General features: G+C 43.8%; 2 protein-coding genes across 4 annotated transcripts in view; both read right to left on the reverse strand.

The window, feature by feature from the left end:
* Positions 1 to 19737, reverse strand: part of mamdc2a (MAM domain containing 2a) — a 64529-nt gene that overhangs the window by 9368 nt on the left and 35424 nt on the right. Inside the window, exons 7-13 of one of the 3 annotated variants that reach the window (XM_007906579.2) lie at positions 19490 to 19583; positions 18307 to 18453; positions 13612 to 13877; positions 9070 to 9166; positions 8566 to 8714; positions 6389 to 6487; positions 3319 to 3403 (exon numbers count right to left, since the gene is read on the reverse strand). In XM_007906579.2, the coding sequence (XP_007904770.1) occupies positions 3319 to 3403; positions 6389 to 6487; positions 8566 to 8714; positions 9070 to 9166; positions 13612 to 13877; positions 18307 to 18453; positions 19490 to 19583 (937 nt within the window). Of the gene's footprint in view, positions 1 to 3318; positions 3404 to 6388; positions 6646 to 8561; positions 8715 to 9069; positions 9167 to 13611; positions 13878 to 18306; positions 18454 to 19489; positions 19584 to 19737 lie in introns of all 3 variants that reach the window. The other 2 variants (XM_007906577.2, XM_007906578.2) reach the window with 2 other exon arrangements.
* LOC103187217 (wee1-like protein kinase 2) lies at positions 11618 to 13055 on the reverse strand. The gene is given in 4 exon segments (XM_007906619.1): positions 11618 to 11748; positions 11751 to 12142; positions 12144 to 12649; positions 13014 to 13055. Coding segments are annotated over 4 exon segments (1071 nt in total).

The following is a 19737-nucleotide window of genomic DNA, read 5'->3' on the forward strand; positions in this document are numbered from 1 at the left end:
TGGCTCTTTGGGTAGGTTGGTATAACACACTTCCAGTGACTGACAGGAGTAAACATTTACAAACCCTTTTTGAATCTTGTTGCCACTAGCACATTTTTGATTCCATAAAAAGGGGTGACCCAGGCCTTACACTGAGACACGCTTGACTGTGGTTCAGGAAAGAATCTCTCTCTCTCCACTTTTATTAGCTTTCCTCTTTAGAGACACCCCTGCTCTATGATCTAGTGTCTCCCCAAACAGGGTTGCTTTGGAGCAGAAACTCAAAATACTGCCTTCTAAACAAAGAGGATCTTAAAGTAACAAAAACAAGTTTCAATGATTTTACTCAGGAGCCAAGTTTGGATCAGCCATCGGTTGTGCTCAGCATTTAACAGGGGGCAAAAAAAACTACATTTCCTCATTTAATAAAAATAATAGCCAAGCCAAACCTCAATGCTGAATTTTCCATTCCTAAGCAAGATATACAGTACAGTAATGTCAAAACAAGGACTAAATTCACTGGACGCTGAATATAAGCCCCAGTGAGTCAATGATTCCATTACAAAACAACATGAACATCATGTGGCTCATTGTCTGCCTCCAACCACTATAAACCAATGCCTGATGATGTTGGCTTTGGAGTGCTTCACTGTTCCAGATCACTTCCCTGAATCAACAACACTGAAGGTGGTTCTCCCAATGAGATGCCTCTTGTGGTTGTGAGGGATGCATTTGCTGTGCACTGTAATGGTGCAGAGTGTGAGATGACAAGCTCTGGTTCCGAAAGATTTCTGATGGATGCCAAGTGCACTGAGATGTATGCTTTGATCTTTCTACCAGAGAATGTGTTCAATTCCATCTACCTGTTACATACAGAATAAAAGCAAGCCAATAACCCAGCATTCTACCTCTCTCACTAAGAGGAATGGATGGGTAACCTAGGGCTCTTCCCCCTATAAAAGCATGTCTCAGAGGCATTTAATAAGTAATTTCAAGCATCAGTGATCTTCAATCAGAACCTCTCTGTGAGAGGCTGAGTGAAGTTACCATGTGGATACGGTGAGCATTTCATCAATGTTCTGTACCGTTATAGCATCTTAAATCCTTTCAAACTGATAATGTTCATTGAAATAATTCACTTAATCAGACAAAAGGGTGACCCCAATACAATGTGGTCGTTCGGGTGAAATATCTCACAGGCTTTGGAACAGAACCTGAAAAATGTCCAACTTCCAAGTCGTCAGGTCCCTGCTGACATCACTTCCTGCATGTTTGTACCAAAGTCAGTACACCTGAAAAAGAGTCTGGGTTATGGGGACAGAGCAGGTAAATGGGACTGAAAGGATTGCTCTTTAGGGAACAGGCACAGATACGATGGCCTTCTTTTGTGCCATAAACATCTATGGTCTATGCGTGATGTGCAGGAAGCGACATCAGCATCATTTACTACGCATTATGTAGATGCTTTTCCGGTGGAAATATCCCTATCAAAAAAATCTAAAAAATTTAAAAAGATAATAATTTAGCCACTCAATCCACGACTGTTTGTGGGACACTGCTGTACACAATTGGTTGCTGCATTTCGCCCACCAACTATACATTCAATTCACTTTACCGCTCAGCTGCCACTGCCCTCCCAACTTCCACCCCCTCCCTACCCCCACCCCACACAATTACCCATCCGACAATTACTCATCCAATCTTCCACATCTTTGAACCTGTCACCCCCTCCTCTGTCTTCAACACTCTAACCTCCATAAAGCCTACCACCTGTTCCTTGGACCCCATCCCACCCCACTCCTTAAATCCCAGCTCCACCTCCTTGCCTCACTACTCGCCGACATCATCTGTCATCTGGCTCTGTTCCTTCCCTCCTCAAAACAGCCACTATCACCCCCACCTTGAAGAAACCTCTTGACCCATCATAGCTATCCAGCTACCGGCCCATCTCAAATCTCCCCTTCCTATCTAAGGTCCTTGAGAGAGTTGTTGCCTCCCAGCTCCTCCACCGCCTCTCCTCCCACCTCAACGTTCAAGGTCCTGTCCTTGACTGGTTCAGGTTCTACCTGTCACACCACCTCCACTTCGTCGCGGCAAACGGCTTCTCCTCCAGCCCCCGCACCGTCTCGTGCGGTGTTCTTCAGGGCTCTGTCCTCGGTCCCCTCCTCTTCACCCTCCCCCTTGGTGATATCATCTGCAAACATGGGGTAAATTTCCACATGTATGCGGATGACACCCAACTCTACTCTCTTCCAGGACTACTGGCGTCCTGACCGACTGCCTGTCTGACATCAAGTCCTGGACGAGGGTCATCTTTCTCCACGTCAAGACCGAGTCCCTCCTGATTGGCTCGCACCAGCGCTTCCGCACCTCAGGCGCTGGCAGCATCAGCCTCCACGGCTGCACACTCAACCTCACTAAGCCATATCTTGTTTGATCCTGAACTGTCCTTTCTCCCCCACATCCACGCCATGACCGGCACTGCCTACCACCACCTCCGCAACATTGCCAGACTCTGCCACTGCCTCACCCCTCAGGCTGCCGAAACCCTCACCCACGCATTCATCACCTCAAGGCCTGATTACAGGAACTCCCTCCTGATCGGCCTTCCCAACTCTTCCGTTCAGAAGCTGCAGATCATCCCAAACTCTGAAGCTTGTGTACTCTCACGCACCAGGCTCCGTGACTCCACCACTCCCACCCTCGCCCGACTCCACTGGCTCCCCATCCCACAGAGAATCGAGTTCAAGATCCTGGTCCTCACCTTTAAGGCTATCCATGGCCTTACCCCCTCCTACCTCTCTGACTTGCTGACTCCCTACCAATCTGCCTGCTCCCTCCGTTTGAGGGCTCCTGCCTGCTCCATATCTCCCACCCGACCCACCCTACCATCGGTAGCTGGGCTTTCAGCCTCTCTGCCCCCGCACTCTGGAACTCCATCCCACGGTCCCTTCACCTCGCTTCCTCTCTTGCATCCTTCAAGGCCGGTCTCAAGACCCTTCTCTTCAACCGTGCCTTTGGTCTCCCTCCCACCTCTCTGCGTTCCCTCACCCCTACACCACTTCTTCCCCATGCTCGGGCCCCAACCCCTGACTGTTCAGTGCTTTGGGACGTCCTCCTGACATGAAAGGCTCTCTATAAATGTAATTTTGTTGTTGTTTACAGTATATTCTGTGAAGCGCTTTGAGGCATCTCAAAGACATGATAAGAAACTTTTTCAAATGCAATGATTATTATTATTACCATTTTAGTTCTATTTTGAGTACTGGATAGCATTTCAGAAATTACATTTTAGCAGAAGATTGAAATAAGACTTTGAAGTATTCAATCAAAATGTACCTTTACAGGGTCCTTTCTTAAATAAAATGTCATCTATTGCAATGTCACTGCTTATTGCTCGACCACGAACTGCTTCAAAGACAATCTGAAAAGAAACCAGTAATTTGTTAGTGAAAAGTTGCCTATAACATTTTTAAGAGTTGTTTACTTTCTCGTGGTGTATTCCAGATGTGAAAACTTGAGTTACAATATATAGTGGAAGCTCTTTATAATGTGATATTTGAGCTAATAACATAAGAACATAAGAAATGCTAAACAAAAAAAGATCAAGGTCCATCTAGTTTGTCTTCCACCTTCCTGGCGGGTCGCATGCACATATGTTCCAAAATACCGATATACTGTATCCCATAATGTTATTTCCCAAAAGAAAACTATCTAATTTATGTTTGAAGGAATCAACACAGGTGTCTCACTTGCAAGGGGAGTGCTCTAACCACTGAGCTACAGTACTTCACATGATCTATATTTTCTCGCCACCGTAGAACCTTAAAGACAGCAATCATATCTCTTCTCAATCTTCCCTTTTCCAGCGTGAACATGCCCAATTTAATAATATTTATTGCATTTGATATGGCACCTTTCATATCAGGGGGATGTCACAAACCTCTTTAAAAGAAAGGAGCTTCTCTTGGTGTCCTGGCCAACAATACCCCCCACCACCCAATAAAAATTGGTTGCTCACTTCATGGCAGTTTGTGGGACATTGCTGTGTACAAATTGACTGGACCCGTTTGTCTACACAATACAGTGACTACTATGTAAAATTCTGTGAAGCGTTTTGACTTGTCTCGATGACTTGATAGGCTATATATAATAATAATTGCAGCATTTGATATAGCGCCTCATCACATCTTCAAGACACCTCAAAGCACTTCACAGAAGGTATTGTAAACTGAATTGCCTGTATATTTTGTGGGCGAAACAAGGCAGCCAATTGTGCACAGCTGTGTCCCACAAAAAGTTGTGGATTGAGTGACCAAATCATTATTATTATTTTTTTTGTAGGGATTATTACCCCCGGAAAAACGATGCGCCAATCAACTAACAACTGGGTTCCTACTTACTGCTAGGTAAACAGAAGCGTGTGGAGTAAGAAAAAGTGCCTAAGATTTCGCCCTGCCCAGAAACCGAATCTAGGTTCTCTCACCTGCGAGGTCACTACTCTACTGGACTCCATTGAGTTATTGTATTAAGAATAGACTTGAAGTTTAGTGTAAGAATAGTGTGTCAGTTTAAGCCTGCAAACACAGCTTGCTGTACACAGTCCATCCTGAGCCAGCAGTGCTATCAGGGTATGAAGCTTGGGTTTGCAAGGTGAGATTGTTTCTCTCAGAGTGCTTTGCAGCCAAGGCAGTCTCTTCAAGTGTTGAGAAGGTGGAGGCCCTCCCTCTATTTGCCCAGATTCTGTGGATAGAAGTTTCATTTGCTGAACAACAACAACAATAACAACAAGATTCCATTTATAAAGCGCCTTTCACGTCAGGAGGACGTCCCAAGGCGCTGCACAGTTGGGTCATGACCCGAGCAGGGGGGAAATGGTCAGGGTGAGGGGAGGGAAGGGAGGGAGCGAGGAGGGGGGAAATGGTCAGGGTGAGGGGAGGGAAGGGAGGGAGCGAGGAGGGGGAAGAGAGTCGAGAGGGGAGCTGAAGGCTCGGTCAAAGAGAAAGGTTTTGAGACCGGCCTTGAAGGAGGAAAGGGAGGAAGCAAGGCGAAGGCACTGGGGGATAGAGTTCCAGAGCCTCGGGGCTGAGAGGCTGAAGGCCCGACCACCGATGGTAGGGCGATTGGGGCGGGGGACGTGGAGCAGACCGGAGCCGGAGAACGGAGGGTACGGGCAGGTAGGTAGGGGGATAGTAGGTTGGAGAGGTAGGAGGGAGCAAGGCCGTGAATGGCCTTGTAGGTGAGGATGAGGATCTTGAATTCGATCCTCTGGGGGATGGGGAGCCAGTGGAGGCGAGCGAGGGTGGGAGTGATGTGGTCCCGAAGCCTGGTGCGGGACAGTACACGAGCTGCAGAGTTCTGAATGACCTGCAGCTTGTGGAGGGAGGTGCCGGGAAGGCCGGCGAGGAGAGAGTTCCCATAGTCCAGCCTTGAGGTGACAAAGGCGTGGACCAGGGTTTCAGCAGCGTGAGGGGTGAGGTAGTGCCGTAGTCTGGCGATGTTCCGGAGGTGATGGAAGGCGGTGCCAGTTGTGGTGCGGATGTGAGGGAGAAAGGACAGCTCAGGGTCGAACAAAACGCCGAGGTTCCTGACTGGCTTTGAGAGGTGGAGAGTGCAGCCTTGGATGCTGATGGTGTCAGCGCCTGAGGTGCGGAGGCGCTGACGTGAGCCAATCAGGAGGGCCTCGGTTTTTCGCACGTTGAGCTGAAGAAAGTTGTCTCTCGTCCAGGACTCGATGTCGGACAGGCAGCTGTCAGGACATCGGTGGTCGTGGAGTTGAGAGTAGAGGAGGAAAGGTAGAGTTGGGTGTCATCCGCATACATGTGGAAGTTAACTCCATGTCTGCGGATGATGTCACCGAGGGGGAGCATATAGAGGGTGAAGAGGAGGGGACCAAGGACAGAGCCCTGAGGGACACCACATGAGACAGTGCGGGGGGTGGAGGAGAAGCCATTTGTCGAGACAAAGTGAAGACGGTGAGAAAGGTACGACCTAAACCACTCAAGGACAGTGCCTTGAAGGTTGAGGTGGGAGGACAAGCGGTGGAGTAGGATAGCGTGGTCGACTGTATTGAATGCTGCCGATAGGTCGAGGAGGACGAGGAGGCAGAGGGAGCCCTGGTCACAGATGGTCAGGATATCATTGGTGACCTTGACCAGGGCAGTTTCTGTGCTATGGGCAGCACGGAAACCTGACTGAAGGGGTTCGAAAAGTGAATGGGTGGAAAGGAAAGAGCGCAGTTGGGAGGCGACAACTCTTTCCAGGACCTTGGAGAGAAAGGGGAGGTTGGAGATGGGCCAGTAGCTTGATAGCTGCGACGCATCAAGGGAGGGTTTTTTCAGGGTGGGCGTGATGGTGGCAGTTTTTAAGGGAAAGAACACGACTATATGGGATTTTAACACAAACTAACCTGATGGTTCTTCTCACACTCATAGTCTACAAAGGCCTTCAGCCAAGATATACTCTGCTCGCCTTTTCGATTCCACATGAGAGTTTCTTGAGTCTTCTCCTTAATTAAATAAACATTTAGTGACCCAGTGCCCAAGCCATACATGTGGTAGAAGAATGTCAAGCACTGCCGGCCAGTGAACTCCCGTAGTTGCCATGTCAGCAAACGGGCGTTATACCCACGTCTCATATGAGAGGCTTCAATGTACATGTAATGCCCTATATCAAAGAATTAAAAAAGATTTAGTTGTGGAAACACTATTTCAAAACAAATTCCCATTAACGATTTAATAAGTGATCTGGGGTGAAAAATGTGCTGTGCTAATTGTCTTTTTGTGGCCATTGTGTGGTCAACACAGCCAATTCATAACTAAGAACATTTAATAAATAAAGACAGGCTTCAGGGCCAAATAATGTGATGGAGTTCGGGGGTGGGGGTGGGTATATCTTTGGGTAGGCTTTAGTCATCGACTGTTTTCGTTGATATTTATAAATAATGTTTAAATTCACATCAAAGCTCAGTAATAGTTTGCTCCCAGCTGGTTATGTATTTGAACCACAGTATTTGGAAACTGGATTAATTGCATTAATTGCAACTTCCAGCTTGCAATATCTTGCTTTTTACAAAAAAAAACTTTTCTGCATTTTGATATTTGCAATTTGCTGCCTCGCAATTCGATATTCGAAAACCCATAAGTGGCAATTAATGCAACAAATCTGATTTTCTTAATGCATCCAATTCTGGAAAACATAAATCTTAATTTTTTATCTTGCCAGCGTAACATTCCTTAGCAGGTCCATTACAGCCAAGACATGCATCTCACCACAGTTTCTGTCACATCATTCATTTTATCTTTAATAATAATAATAATAATAATAATCCTTGCATTTGATATAGCGCTTTTCACGTCGGGAGGACGTCCCAAAGCGCTTCACAGAACACACTGTAAAGTGAATTGACTGTATATTTGTGGGCGAACGCGGCAGCCAATTGCACACAGAAATGTCCCACAAACAGTCGTAGATTGAAAATGACCAATTTATTATTGTTTTTGGTTTTGGAGGGATTATTATTAGGTGTGTGGAGTAAGGAAACTTGCCCAAGGTTTCGCCCTGCCTGGAATTGAACTCAGGTCTCTCGCTTGCAAAGCGAGTGCTCTAACCACTGAGCTACAGGACTCCAAGGACTCCAGAACTCTACAGGACTTTCACTTTAAACTGTGTGCACCCATTTATATATCGGCATGACTGACATATTGACTTTAAAACTTTTCCATGTCAGAAGAACTGATCTGGTTTCTGGCCGTTTCAAAGTAGGCTTATATAGCCCCATCAGACCATGTCCTACGGCTGGAAAACTATGATTGCAAATCGGCTAATGTTCATTCCAAGAACCTTTCCTTAAACATTTCCCAGTCATTAGATGAATTTGTCACCAATGTGTTCTAGAAAAAGGATGCTATTGTAATGTTGCTAGAAAATTGTTCAGATTGCCTTTCTTCAATTAATTGCCAGAGTCCTGCATTTTCTTTGACGTATAGAGTTGTCAATGTTAAATACAGACAGTACTTGACACAAAATGTACAGTGATGCACCCCCACAGCTCAGTTTCAAAAAAAGGCTTGTACCCTGCCAAATCCTCAGGAGTTAATTTCAAGAACAGCTGGTAAATCTCAACCAGCTGGAATCAAACTGTTACTGAACATCGGGAGGGAATGCGAGCAAAATGCAGAGCACCAAATTCAGACATAACTATGGACACTATCTCCCAGATGGAATTTCCCAATGTAAATTAAACAGACAATGAAACTAATGCTGCGGGGTGGGGAATGCATTGTCTATATTTCTCAATTATACGAGGAAAGAATATTTCGAGTCTCTGATCTCTCTCCAAAGATCACTTCTGAAAAGTACATCAGTGTGGATATGTTCGGGGTATGATGCTCTCAGCAAATGAATAGGCTGCCATCACTCACTGTGCAAGACTCATACATGCAGAATGGTCATTTGAACAAAGTATTTCTGTACCTGTGAAACCGATCCCCACCAGCAATCCCAACGTCAGGTTCGGGAGGGGCGGAAAGACAATTAGATTGACTGAGGAAGAAAAAAGCCAGCCATAAAGTGCAACTCACCTACCCCTGTTGTGTGATCTCCTTTGGGACCTGTGAAGGAGGTTGGTGTCATACCACTTCTCCTGTGCCAATTGCTTTTGTCCTTGTTGTCCTGAATGAACCCACAACTGCCTACATCAAAACTGCACTCTCCGGGATGAGCTGGCCAGGAGCCTGTGAAGATCCCCCAAATTATTTATTTATTGTTGATATTTTTTGAACATTAATTTTTTCATTGTCACTCAAAGCAAACTTGGTAAAATTATTAGCTAGTAACATCTACTCTCATTTGCTTCAAAAAGCTAAGATGAATCTTTATGCAAACATTTGAATTTATCCCTAATGTTTTATTGCTAGATTTTGATTTTAAGACCATTACAACTTCTCCCTCAGTGCTTCGGTGGAAAAAGACACTGCAATGCTGCTATAGGGATTGCAATAGCTATTTATCTGCCACTTTCTCTGTCACGACTTGCAGAATGAATGATTTACTAATGACAGTGATTAACAGGTGGGATGCACTCTGTACCTCCAGGGCTCTGACAGTCTCCTTGGCTCACTGTAACATCATCCAGTGCAACCTGTCCACAGTTCCAGAAATTCTGACAGATGCTGACGAACGCTATCTGAAAAATACACATATGCATCCATCACTTATGAATTCATAAAATTCTCAGTGCATTCTGTCACCACGGTGATCAGCTGTCTGTGAGTATTTAAGTCCATTATTAATCCGTGCTGGATTCCCAACATTTTGTCACCATCGGTCTACAGGCTGTTACAAATCGGGAGTCCTCCAGACAGAAAGGCACTATATAAACATTAACCTGTATTGTATTGAGTTTGAAACTCATTTGAAATGAGAACAAAGTGTAAATGTAGCCTAGGGCAGGGCTGTCTTACTCCTTTGTGGGCAATTTTGCGGAATTTCTTAATAAAGAAATCCAGGCGTTTGTGACGCTGACTCTCAGGAACTTTGTCCTACCTTAAACTATTTTCAGAGCAGGGTCCACTCCTTCACTCCGCACTATGTATTTCCAGTTACCAGAAGACCCCTCCGCTGTTCCCGCAAGTTTGTGGCGTCTATGTGGTTCAAACTAAAGGAGCCTATTCTGCGAGGCGTTTTATTACAACTGCACGGGATACAGGCGAGAGAGTCTTAACCGCTGAATCCTACTCTACGGCGAATTCAGCAGTGATTCACTCAGCGGGCATGCCCGGTTGGAAAAAAATGTGGTCGTCCACATGGTGAAAAACTTTGTGTTAGAAGTTGATTTATAACAGCATGTGGTGTGTTGAGGGACAAGGGAATACAGGGTACTAAGGAGCGGATGGGGAATGTGTAAACACCGGCATGGACTGGTTGGGCTGAATTACCCATTTCCCTGAAGTATAATCTATGTAAATCTATGCTCACCGCAGATACTCACAGTGCAAAACAGGTGGCCGATTCTGAATAAAACACACTGCCCACCTGCCACTCACTCTTTCTGACTTTTGGCACAATTAAATGATTTTAATTTTCTGCTGACCCAGGGCTCAACAGCTGTGATCAGATCCAATAGTTTGAAGATCACAAAGGGACATTTGCACTAAGGTCACTTATTTTCTCTATTTTCCCCCCAAAATTAAATGTGCTTCACTGTGCTTTACAAAGAGAAACAAAACATTTATTAAAAACCTAATCGCTTCAGGAAAAAAATGGTTTTCTCTTGCCAATTACCTCTCCTCCTAAAGGCCCCCACTCTTGCTAGATACAATTCTACAGGAACCTGATGTTTGCTGCACGTTTCACCCTTCTTTATTTGTGAATGTCGGGGTGTGGGGTGGGGGTGGGGTGGCGGGGTCTGAAATTTCCAACTCGCTCCAGCCTTACCTGATATTCTTAGCATCTGAGAGTAATCCAGAATTTATCAAATTTTTTCTTGTAAATTTTAACTGAGACTGAATTCAACAATCAATTTACCAAATTCTGGATGACCTAAGATGATACATAAATGGGAGTAAATCTGGAGCCAGGTGGAATTTCTCCCCATGTTGGCAAGTATTCAACAGTAAATCCCGATAAGAAAAGCCTCATGAGTTACAAAGTGAACTTGCTCAATGGGCAAGTAGTTTTCCAGGTTCCAGAGGCAAAAGTTACAGGAGGCTTATGATATTGGGATTTAACTTAATAATAATACTTGAATTTGATATAGCAGCTACAGCCTCAAAACTCTTCAAAATGCTTAAGAATTTTTCTATAAAGTGTGGTGACTCTGTATTTGTTCCCAAACATAGCAGCCAATATGAGAAACTCCCTTTTCTTCCATGGGATCTTTAACCTCCAGCTGATCAAGCAGACAGAAGCTCGGTTTAACATCTCATCTGAACTTACACTGATCACTGTAGAGACATAGAGAAAAGTGCTATCATTAGACATCTGTGTATATCAGACCCTATTGTCTGCCAGGGTTGTCAAGCATGTAATAACACTGCAAGGACTGTGTTGGAAAATCAACACTAACCACAGCCTCCATCACCCTATTTAAATGCTAACAATAATGTGGCTATGTTGACAAGCTGGATTCTGATTTACAAAATAGGCTGAATTCTGGCTGATGTTTGCAGCTGATGTTTTGCTGAGAAATCTAGAAATAATCCTTGATGGAAAGTTAAAGGCTGTGGTGTAGACATGAAGTAATAAAATAATGACTAACACCACCACAAACAGAATTGAATAATAAGCTTAGGGTTTGGTTTCCATTATGTGTCAGCATCACATAATGGCAACCCTGCTACTGATAAGCCTCATGCTGACGTTCTCCAAAAGTTTCCAGAAACTATAATAATAATAATAATAATGATCCTTGCATTTGATATAGCGCTTTTCATGTATTCTCGACATCTCAAAGCGCTTCACAGAATAGACTGTAAAGTGAATTGACTGTATATTTGTGGGCGAAACGCAGCAGCCAATTGCATGCAGCAGTGGATTCAAAATGACCAATTTATTAATGTTTTTTGTCTTGGAGGGATTGGAGTAAGCTGGTTCATCAGGTTCGAGTCTTTCCTGAGAGCACTGCACAGAGATGGCTTCAGTAGGCACCACAGTTGAAGCTCACTGACCAATTGTGTCTGCCTCCCACCAACCGTTGGTTCTTCGTCCCTGGCAGGAGGTCCTTCTTCCAAGGGTGGAGGACTCTGTGAGGTCTGTCCGAGGGAAGGCCTGCAACAGCTGAGCTTTCATCAGCTCCCTTTCTAACATGGCAGTCCTGAAGCATTCTACGTTGAACTCCTTACGGAGCTGTGCTGCTGATTTTCCCATTGTTCTGCGAAGTGTGGGATGTTTGGTGAGGGCAGCTGCTGAAAGCCTCGCAATTGGATTTGAATGAACCATCAACTTCAATAGACCGTAAAATTCATGTGACAACTGCAAAGGTATTGTGGGAAGGTTGCTATTTCTGATGTAATGCCAAGCCATGTCATTGTGAGGCAGTCTTTCCACTCCTGCAGCCAAGGTGATGGTCAGACTCAGGGCAAAAATATCCGCTTTGGGCAAATTAGAATAGTCCTCTTGTAATATCTCATTGGCTAAGAAGCGGCAGTCTCCTTCCTCCACTTGGATTTGAAATTGAGGTCACATGGCCAAGGTCACCTATTTTGTGTAGTATATTTGTAAACAAAACACCATCTTCGTCAATATCACTGTCTTCTTCCAAGCATCCAGACTTAGCATCAATCATTTTTTTACAAATGAAAATATTACTTGGCTTCACGTCCATAAGGACCAGGCCAGAATTGTGGACGTATTTCAGGCCAATGGATACTTGCAGCAGAATCTCCTTCAATTCTCCTTCAGAAAGTGAAGTTCCTTTCTGCAGGTTCTCCATCACTATGTCTGCCAGGCTGCCACCATTGCAGTACTCATTCTGAATGAGCATGTGATCATCCTCTGCCCATGCCGAGTAGTAACGCGCCACATGGGGGTGATGTCCCAGCACAGCATGTGCATACACTTCACACAGCGCTATCTGTTCATCAGTTGACCCAGACAGAGGTCTTTTCAACCGCTTAATGGCATAGAGACAGCCATCCAGACGCTTGACACATTTATGCACAGCACCAAACTATTAAGAAATTTCACAATCTTGAGGATCAAATAACAAAGATGGCTTTTTGCTGCAATAACCCAGTAACTAATTCTTGAAAATATCAAGACAAGTTGACAAGCAGATTTGTTGCCACACAAATACTTTCTAAACAGCATCAGGGCTTCTCGGTTACTTAGAGTGAAAGACTGGTTGGAACTCGTCAACTCTCATTTTGATAGCTCCTGTGAAGCTTGCAAAACACTTCAGCAATCCCCATTACAGCATTTGCAATGGAAATTCACAGTCAGTTTGGAGCACTTTGAATGAATAAAATTTGCAGATCCAGGTCTCAAATAGGATTTGAATGCAGACAATTGATCCCTTCCCTAATACATCAGACCTCAGCACTGTTAGATCCAGAATACTGAAAGTAATACTTCATTTTGACTCCCAGTTCTAAAAATCAGGTCACAATTGTGGGTGGGAGAGTCAAAGTAGGCAAAAACTTCAGCAGCAATATTCTAGGTGTTTTCACAATGCTTAGGACAGATGCAACATTTATGACAACCTTTGTACTTACAGTATTGACATGATGCCCAAAATGTTTCATTGAATCCTGTTGGCTAAAATATGCCTTGTTACTAACACTTGTAACCTGTTCTGCAACTATAATAAGCAACCCCATTGTAATAAGGTAAACCTCACACAAGTCATATCAGTTGGGACCATACATTCAATATTACTTATGCAAAGTATAAGTTACTTCAAACTTAGGTAAATATATTATTTATACAGATCAGACTTATGTGAGTTTTATTGTACAGATGAAAAGTTCATTAATGTCAGTGACCAATGCCTGTGGGATCTCTCCGCAGTGTACAATTGAAACAGGTGATGTAGTGAGATGAAATGTTGATTCTGTAGAATGTAAATTTGACCGTAGATAAAATTTTAACACACTAAGCTTCAGGATAATCTGCAGGACAATAAAATATTACCTTACTGGGCTCTTGTCTGTGGTAGTTGATTTCAGCCTGAATCCACACTCTGGTTTGAGATTTGGGGATTGACCAGATTTTCTCTAGAACTTTGTCTTGATCATCATAGATATACACTGCGAGTGCATCCTCTGTTATACCGAAATGGCTTAAGGCATAAAAAAAGCGGACACAGTACTGTAGGTTCGCTGGCAGGATTGGACCACTAAGATATCCCATATAGTCTTGCCAAGCTCCGTATCTTGCATTGGAAATCAAAAAGCCACCTTTGAAATAATTAGAGAGAGCACGTCACTCAAAAAAAGCAATGTAAAGCAAGTGAAAGTAATTATAGCCTTTGGAGGTAGTCCACAGAATTCACATTCTAGTTCTGAAATTTGCCAAAAGCATTAGTGGTTATTGTGACCAGGGCCAGAGTATTTTAATTTGATTTCAAAAGTAATCATTTCTCAAGTCCACGAGACAGAGAAGATGTTAGGAACAGGAAACGGCTATTTCATCCAACACACCCACAACATTTTTAGTTGATCTTAAGACCCAATTTTCCATTTTCTCATTAAATCCACGCTGTTTCTTTAGAAACAGTCTTACTTGCCTTTTGAACCTATTTATACTATTTATACTATTTCGTTTGTTGACTTTCCCTAGTAAAATATTCTAGATGTCACTTTTTTTTGTAAAACTGTGTGACTATCTTTTGGATATTGACTTAACTCAACCCCAAAAAAATCAAACTTTAAACTCCTATGGTGGCTTCCAGCCCAACTATTGTGGGAAATTGAGGGTAGGGGGAAGATTCACACAGTCAAAGTAACCTCAACTGCAATATCAACAATATGGACTGGTATCAAAAACATGATGATTATCACCAGTGATGAATTGAAAACAACAGAGTCATGGCTTCAAAATAAGGAAAGGAAAAGCAAATAGGAAGTCTAGCAAGTCTAGAATTAGTGTTTAGGAAAAGTGTGCTAGGAATGGGGAACAAATTACTAACACAAGTGGTGGAACAAGGAACTATAAAAGGTTTCAGAAAGAAACCCAGATGGGGCAGCCCTGATAATGCAATGGACAGAGGTCGCTGATTCAAATCTCAGTACATTCTTAATTGGCTGACCTTACTGGTGCTAAATTGGCCCTGGCCTTCCCAGGGTTGGGGGTTGGCAACCAGACAAAGTTCCTGTTCCTAATCTCTCCAAACTACCCTCTGCTGGTTGTGTGTCTGTGTGTCTGTAGCAGTCGGGTGAGAGGACGTCAGCCTTGCCTGCGAATCCCGCAAAAGAATAAGCTGCAGAAGAATTTCAGTATAACTAAAATATGATGGAAAAATAACAACAACTTGCATTTATATAGCACCCCCCCACCCCACCCCATGCAGGGTAGTGTCCCAGAGCATTTGACAGTGGCGGAGCATGATGCTGAACTGGGGGGAAGTGACCATAGGCACAGTTGAATAGGAAGGTCTTCAGGTGTGATCTGAAAATGGGGAAGGAAGGGGCAAGGCGGAGGGATAGAGGAAGAGTGTTCCAGAGTTTTGGGGTGTAGTGACTAAAAGTGTGGCCACCAATGGTGGAACAGAAGACATGTGGGACATGCAGGCGGCCGGAGCCAGTTGATTGGAGGCAGCAGGTTGTGGGTTGTGGGGTAAGCAGATCGGAGAGGTAGGGAGGTGCCAGGGCATGAAGGGATTTGAAAACGAATGTGAGGATCTTGAAATCGATCCGTTCAGCGATAGGAAACCAGTGGAGCCTGGCTAGAACTGGTGTGATGGGGGTACGGAGTTTAATGTGGGTGAGTATGCGGGTAGCGGAGTTTTGGATCAGCTGTATCCTATGCATGGTGGAGTTGGGGAGACTGGTGAAGAGGTCACTTGAAAAGTCAAGTCTGGAGGTGACGAACGCATTTCGTCTGCATCTGAGGTAACGTACAGTCGGAGGCGGGCAATGTGGCGAAGGTCGAGGAAGGTGGTTCTGGTCAGGGAACAAATGTGGGGAAGGAAGGACAGCTGTGTGTCGAACCTGGCGTCTAGGTTGAGCACCGGTTCGGTGAGTCTGAGAGATAGGCCGGGGAGGCTGAGAAGGTCAGAGCTGCAGGATGGAAGATATTGACAGGAGCCAATGAGTATGTCTACCGTCTTGTTAACATTGAGTTGTAAGACGTTTGCGTTCATCCAGACCCGGATGTCTGCCAGACAAGCAGAGACAACGTCGGTGGACCTGGAGTCAAAGCTGGAGGAGGAGAAGTAGATTTATGTTTCATCTGCATACATGTGGACGTTTATCCCGTGTCTGTGGAAGAGGTCCAGCAGAGGCAGAGGGAGCCCTGGTCATAGAGAGAGAGGATGTTGTTTGTGACCTTGACAAGCGCCGTATCTGTGCTATGGGCAGAGCAATGATAAACCAATGATTTATGAAATACAAGCTGTGTGTATTTGCAGTATTGATGTGGTAGGTATCCTGACATTGCTTGACCTATTGTCATGAATCGGTGATCCCTAGCCTGTGTCCACTGTAGAATCCAGGTTGCTATCTTAAACCCAAGGCTAAACCATTTCAAAGTAAAATAAGAAAACATTTTTGCACGTAGCAGGTGATGGGAGTATGGAATTTACTCCCCTAGAGGGCAGAGTCAACACAAGAACTTAAAAAGCAGATAGATAAGTTCTTGATAGACAGGAGCTATCAATAGCAAGGGATGTCAATAAGAGATATAAGGTATTCGAAGGAGAGCTGGCAGAGAGGTGGAATTGAGTTACGGACAGGACACAAAGTGGTAGGACAGCTCGATGGGCCAAATAGCCTACTTCTGTAATTAAAATGACAATCAGTATTCTGAAATCCTCTGGGATCTCGGCTGTCTCAAGAGATATCAGTCGCAAAACCTGGGCCCGGTCTTGTGTAGTTTCACGGTTTGAAGGAGATGTGCCATTTTGAATATGGGTTTTATATCCGAACATCCCACATTCAACAACAGTCAAATGTAACCAACCGAAATTCAAATCACACTTATGCAACTGTGTGCACTTTCCCCACTTAGCATAACGGAAAAGGTCATCAAACCCTGGTATCACACCAAAAATAGCAAAGTCTCTGTCCAAAGACATCTTACACTTTTTTTAAAATTTGTTTGCTCAGGAAATGAGAATTTTTCCCATCTTCAAATTTTTTTAAAAAATTTTAATTCTCCAAAGAGGAGGCCTGTCTGACTATCTGACCCCAAATCCCCGTCACTTGAGCCACAAGACAATACGCCTAAGGGCATGGCCAAGGTTGGAAATTTATTCTGCAGTGGAAGAGCTCTGGGCATTCCATGGTGCAGGAGTCCAAGATGCTTCCCATGTGAAAGGTTCTATATAAATGCAAGTTGTAGTTGTTGAGTACAACAACCCTGTATCCTGTGGCACATTCTGTTGAATTGTCAACGCACCTCCTTCTAATGTACACACGCAGAATATTCACATATTTTAACATTATGGTTAAAAAAAAGTAATAACAGTATATGCTACTTGTATAGATGCCGTAACTACCTGCTGTTCACCATCCAAAGAAAATATCCTCCACCTCCGCTCAGTAGAGATTACAATATTAAACACATCACAATGGAAACATTCTGTGCCTTGGTTGGTGCTAAATTTTCTCCTGTGCTGTGACAAAATCCTATCTCAAACTTAAGCAGATTCCTTTCTATAAGATGTTATAAACCAAACGGGCTTTTATGTTTTTAGCAACCACACAAAATTTTATATGACTGTTTCACTCCTCTCCTCTCCTCCCCCAAATTGTATCTCATTTGACCTCCTGAATGCAATGACTTATTCTGAGTTTGTTCCATGGGCGTTACAGCCATTTCCTTAAACACTGCATGTTAACATGCTAATCGACTAAAAGGTCATCATTGACACAATCCTGTCTTCATTTTATCTATGCTGCCACATCTTTCACCCAGCATAGGTCAACTGATATGGATCAGTAGTGGGAACACTGTCTGATTTTCCAGTTCCTCCAGTTCCTAGTCTGAGGTTGGTGCTGAGACCACATGTTTCTGTGGAGCCAATTGTTAAATCCCTTGGGCATGTGAAAAGATGTAACAAGACAGTCCTAGTCACAGGGGAAACATATTCCACCTTCAGGAACAGATTTGGGTCCTTTAAAAGAGGTGTCGATGCTGGAGATGGTAACAAATTCTTTAAAATAAAAACATGATTTGATAGGGATGTGGAGAAAAACAGATTTAAGCTGTTATGGGGGATATGGAACAAAGGGTAATTGAAGTTGAGTTACAGATCAGCCATGATCTAATAGAATGAGGTAACAGGCTCAAGGGGCTGAATGGCCTACTCCTGTTCCTATGTTCCTATAACAGAAGTGTTCGGACAATCTTTATTCTTCCCCTAAGGATGGAGAAAGAGATGGGTCATTACCTTCAAATGATGCACAAATAAGGTTCATATGGATTTCGACAGCACTTGTGACAATGTACCAGGCATTCACCCACAAATGAATGAGGTCAGACAAATCTCTTTTCATTAAGGATGCTGGTCTTTTGAAGATTACTTAAAAGAATGTTCTGATAGCTGACCACATTGAGTATCGCAGTAGATTGATCATAACATTTGCATCCACTTTCTTTGCTCTGAGTGTGGATAATTTGGTGCCCGTAACAGAACTCACAATACACATGCAACAGCTGTCTTACCCATTCCACTGCTGTGGTCTCCGAATCGGAAAGGATTTGGTTTCCTGACCAGTCTAGTCCATTTTGTGTTATCCTCATGGTTTTGGGAATAATTGCAAAGCCCATCATCAAAGTCACAATTTGCCATAGATGGGTCAAGGAGCAGTGCTTTATTGAACAAAAACAGAAAACACTGTAAGTATATAACAAACTCTTTGCAGTGCAATAGACTGTCTAGTTGCACAATCACTTGTCTATAATATGTAGAGCTGCAACTATTTACTGAACTACAATTAATGCTATCAATGGAATCAACACATGTTTAACACAGAAGAGCAGTCCTAGCTAGAAACAGCCATGACTTTATCTGAGCACATCCGAATTTACATAGAATTACATAGAACGTTACAGCACAGAAATGCCGTCCAATTATACGTGCTGGTGTTTATACTCCACATGAGCTCATACCTCTCTAATCTCTTCTCGCTTCATGCAGAATAGCATCTCAGAGCACTGCATAGTGGCAGGGCTAGACATCGAGCAGGGGAGAAGTGGGAGGTGATGGTCAAAGAGGCAGGTCTTAAGACAGGATTTAAAGACAGATAAAGAGGAGGCGAGACAGAGGGTTTGAGGGAGGATATTCCAGACATTAGGCTAAAGGCTAGGCTACCAACAATGGCATGTGGGAGTTGGGGGGATACACGCATGCCTGTGCCAGCTGAACAAAGCGGGCAGGCAGAGTAGGTTATGTGTAAGGTGAGAGAGGTAGGGAGGTGCTAGGGCAGGAAGGAATTTGTAGGTGAGGATCTTGAAATCAATCCTTTTGGAGACAGGGAACCAATAGAGGCTGGTGAGCATTGGGGTGATGGGTGTGCAGGGTTTTGTGTAGTTGAGATTGTGGGTGGTAGCGATTTGAATGAGATGAACATTAAGGATGGTGGAACTCGGGAGATCAGCGAGGAGTGCATTTGAGAAGATAAAGTCTGTCCCTGCATATGAACTCTGTGTAATTTGTAGTGCTGCACTGTCTCTATACATGAGTGCAGTGCATGAGCACTGAACTTTTGGTGGAGATATGCCAAACTCACACATAAACTGTTTTAACATTCTTTGAAATGTACCAAACCATTCAAATTCAGATCAGTGCAATACCATCTTTGTCCTTCAGTCACTCAACAAAAGAGGAAGTTAAAAGATGACAAACCTGTTTTATTACTGCAGAAATGTGAAGAGAAAAAAATATCATCCAAAGCTACATGACCTCCATCAATACTGCTGAAAGTGACTTCAAACACAATCTGAAAAATGAACAGCCACATAAATAGTTGTGTGCCACGTGGTCTTTACAGAATTGATTGACAACTGTTTGCATTTGATTTATTTTTTTACAGGGTAAATCCTTCAACTATAGTTTATCTTAAAACCTCACACAATGTCTGATCTGCAGATTTG

Source organism: Callorhinchus milii, unplaced genomic scaffold (genome assembly GCF_018977255.1).
Source record: "Callorhinchus milii isolate IMCB2004 unplaced genomic scaffold, IMCB_Cmil_1.0 Scaffold1, whole genome shotgun sequence".
In the NCBI taxonomy this organism is placed as follows: domain Eukaryota; kingdom Metazoa; phylum Chordata; class Chondrichthyes; order Chimaeriformes; family Callorhinchidae; genus Callorhinchus; species Callorhinchus milii.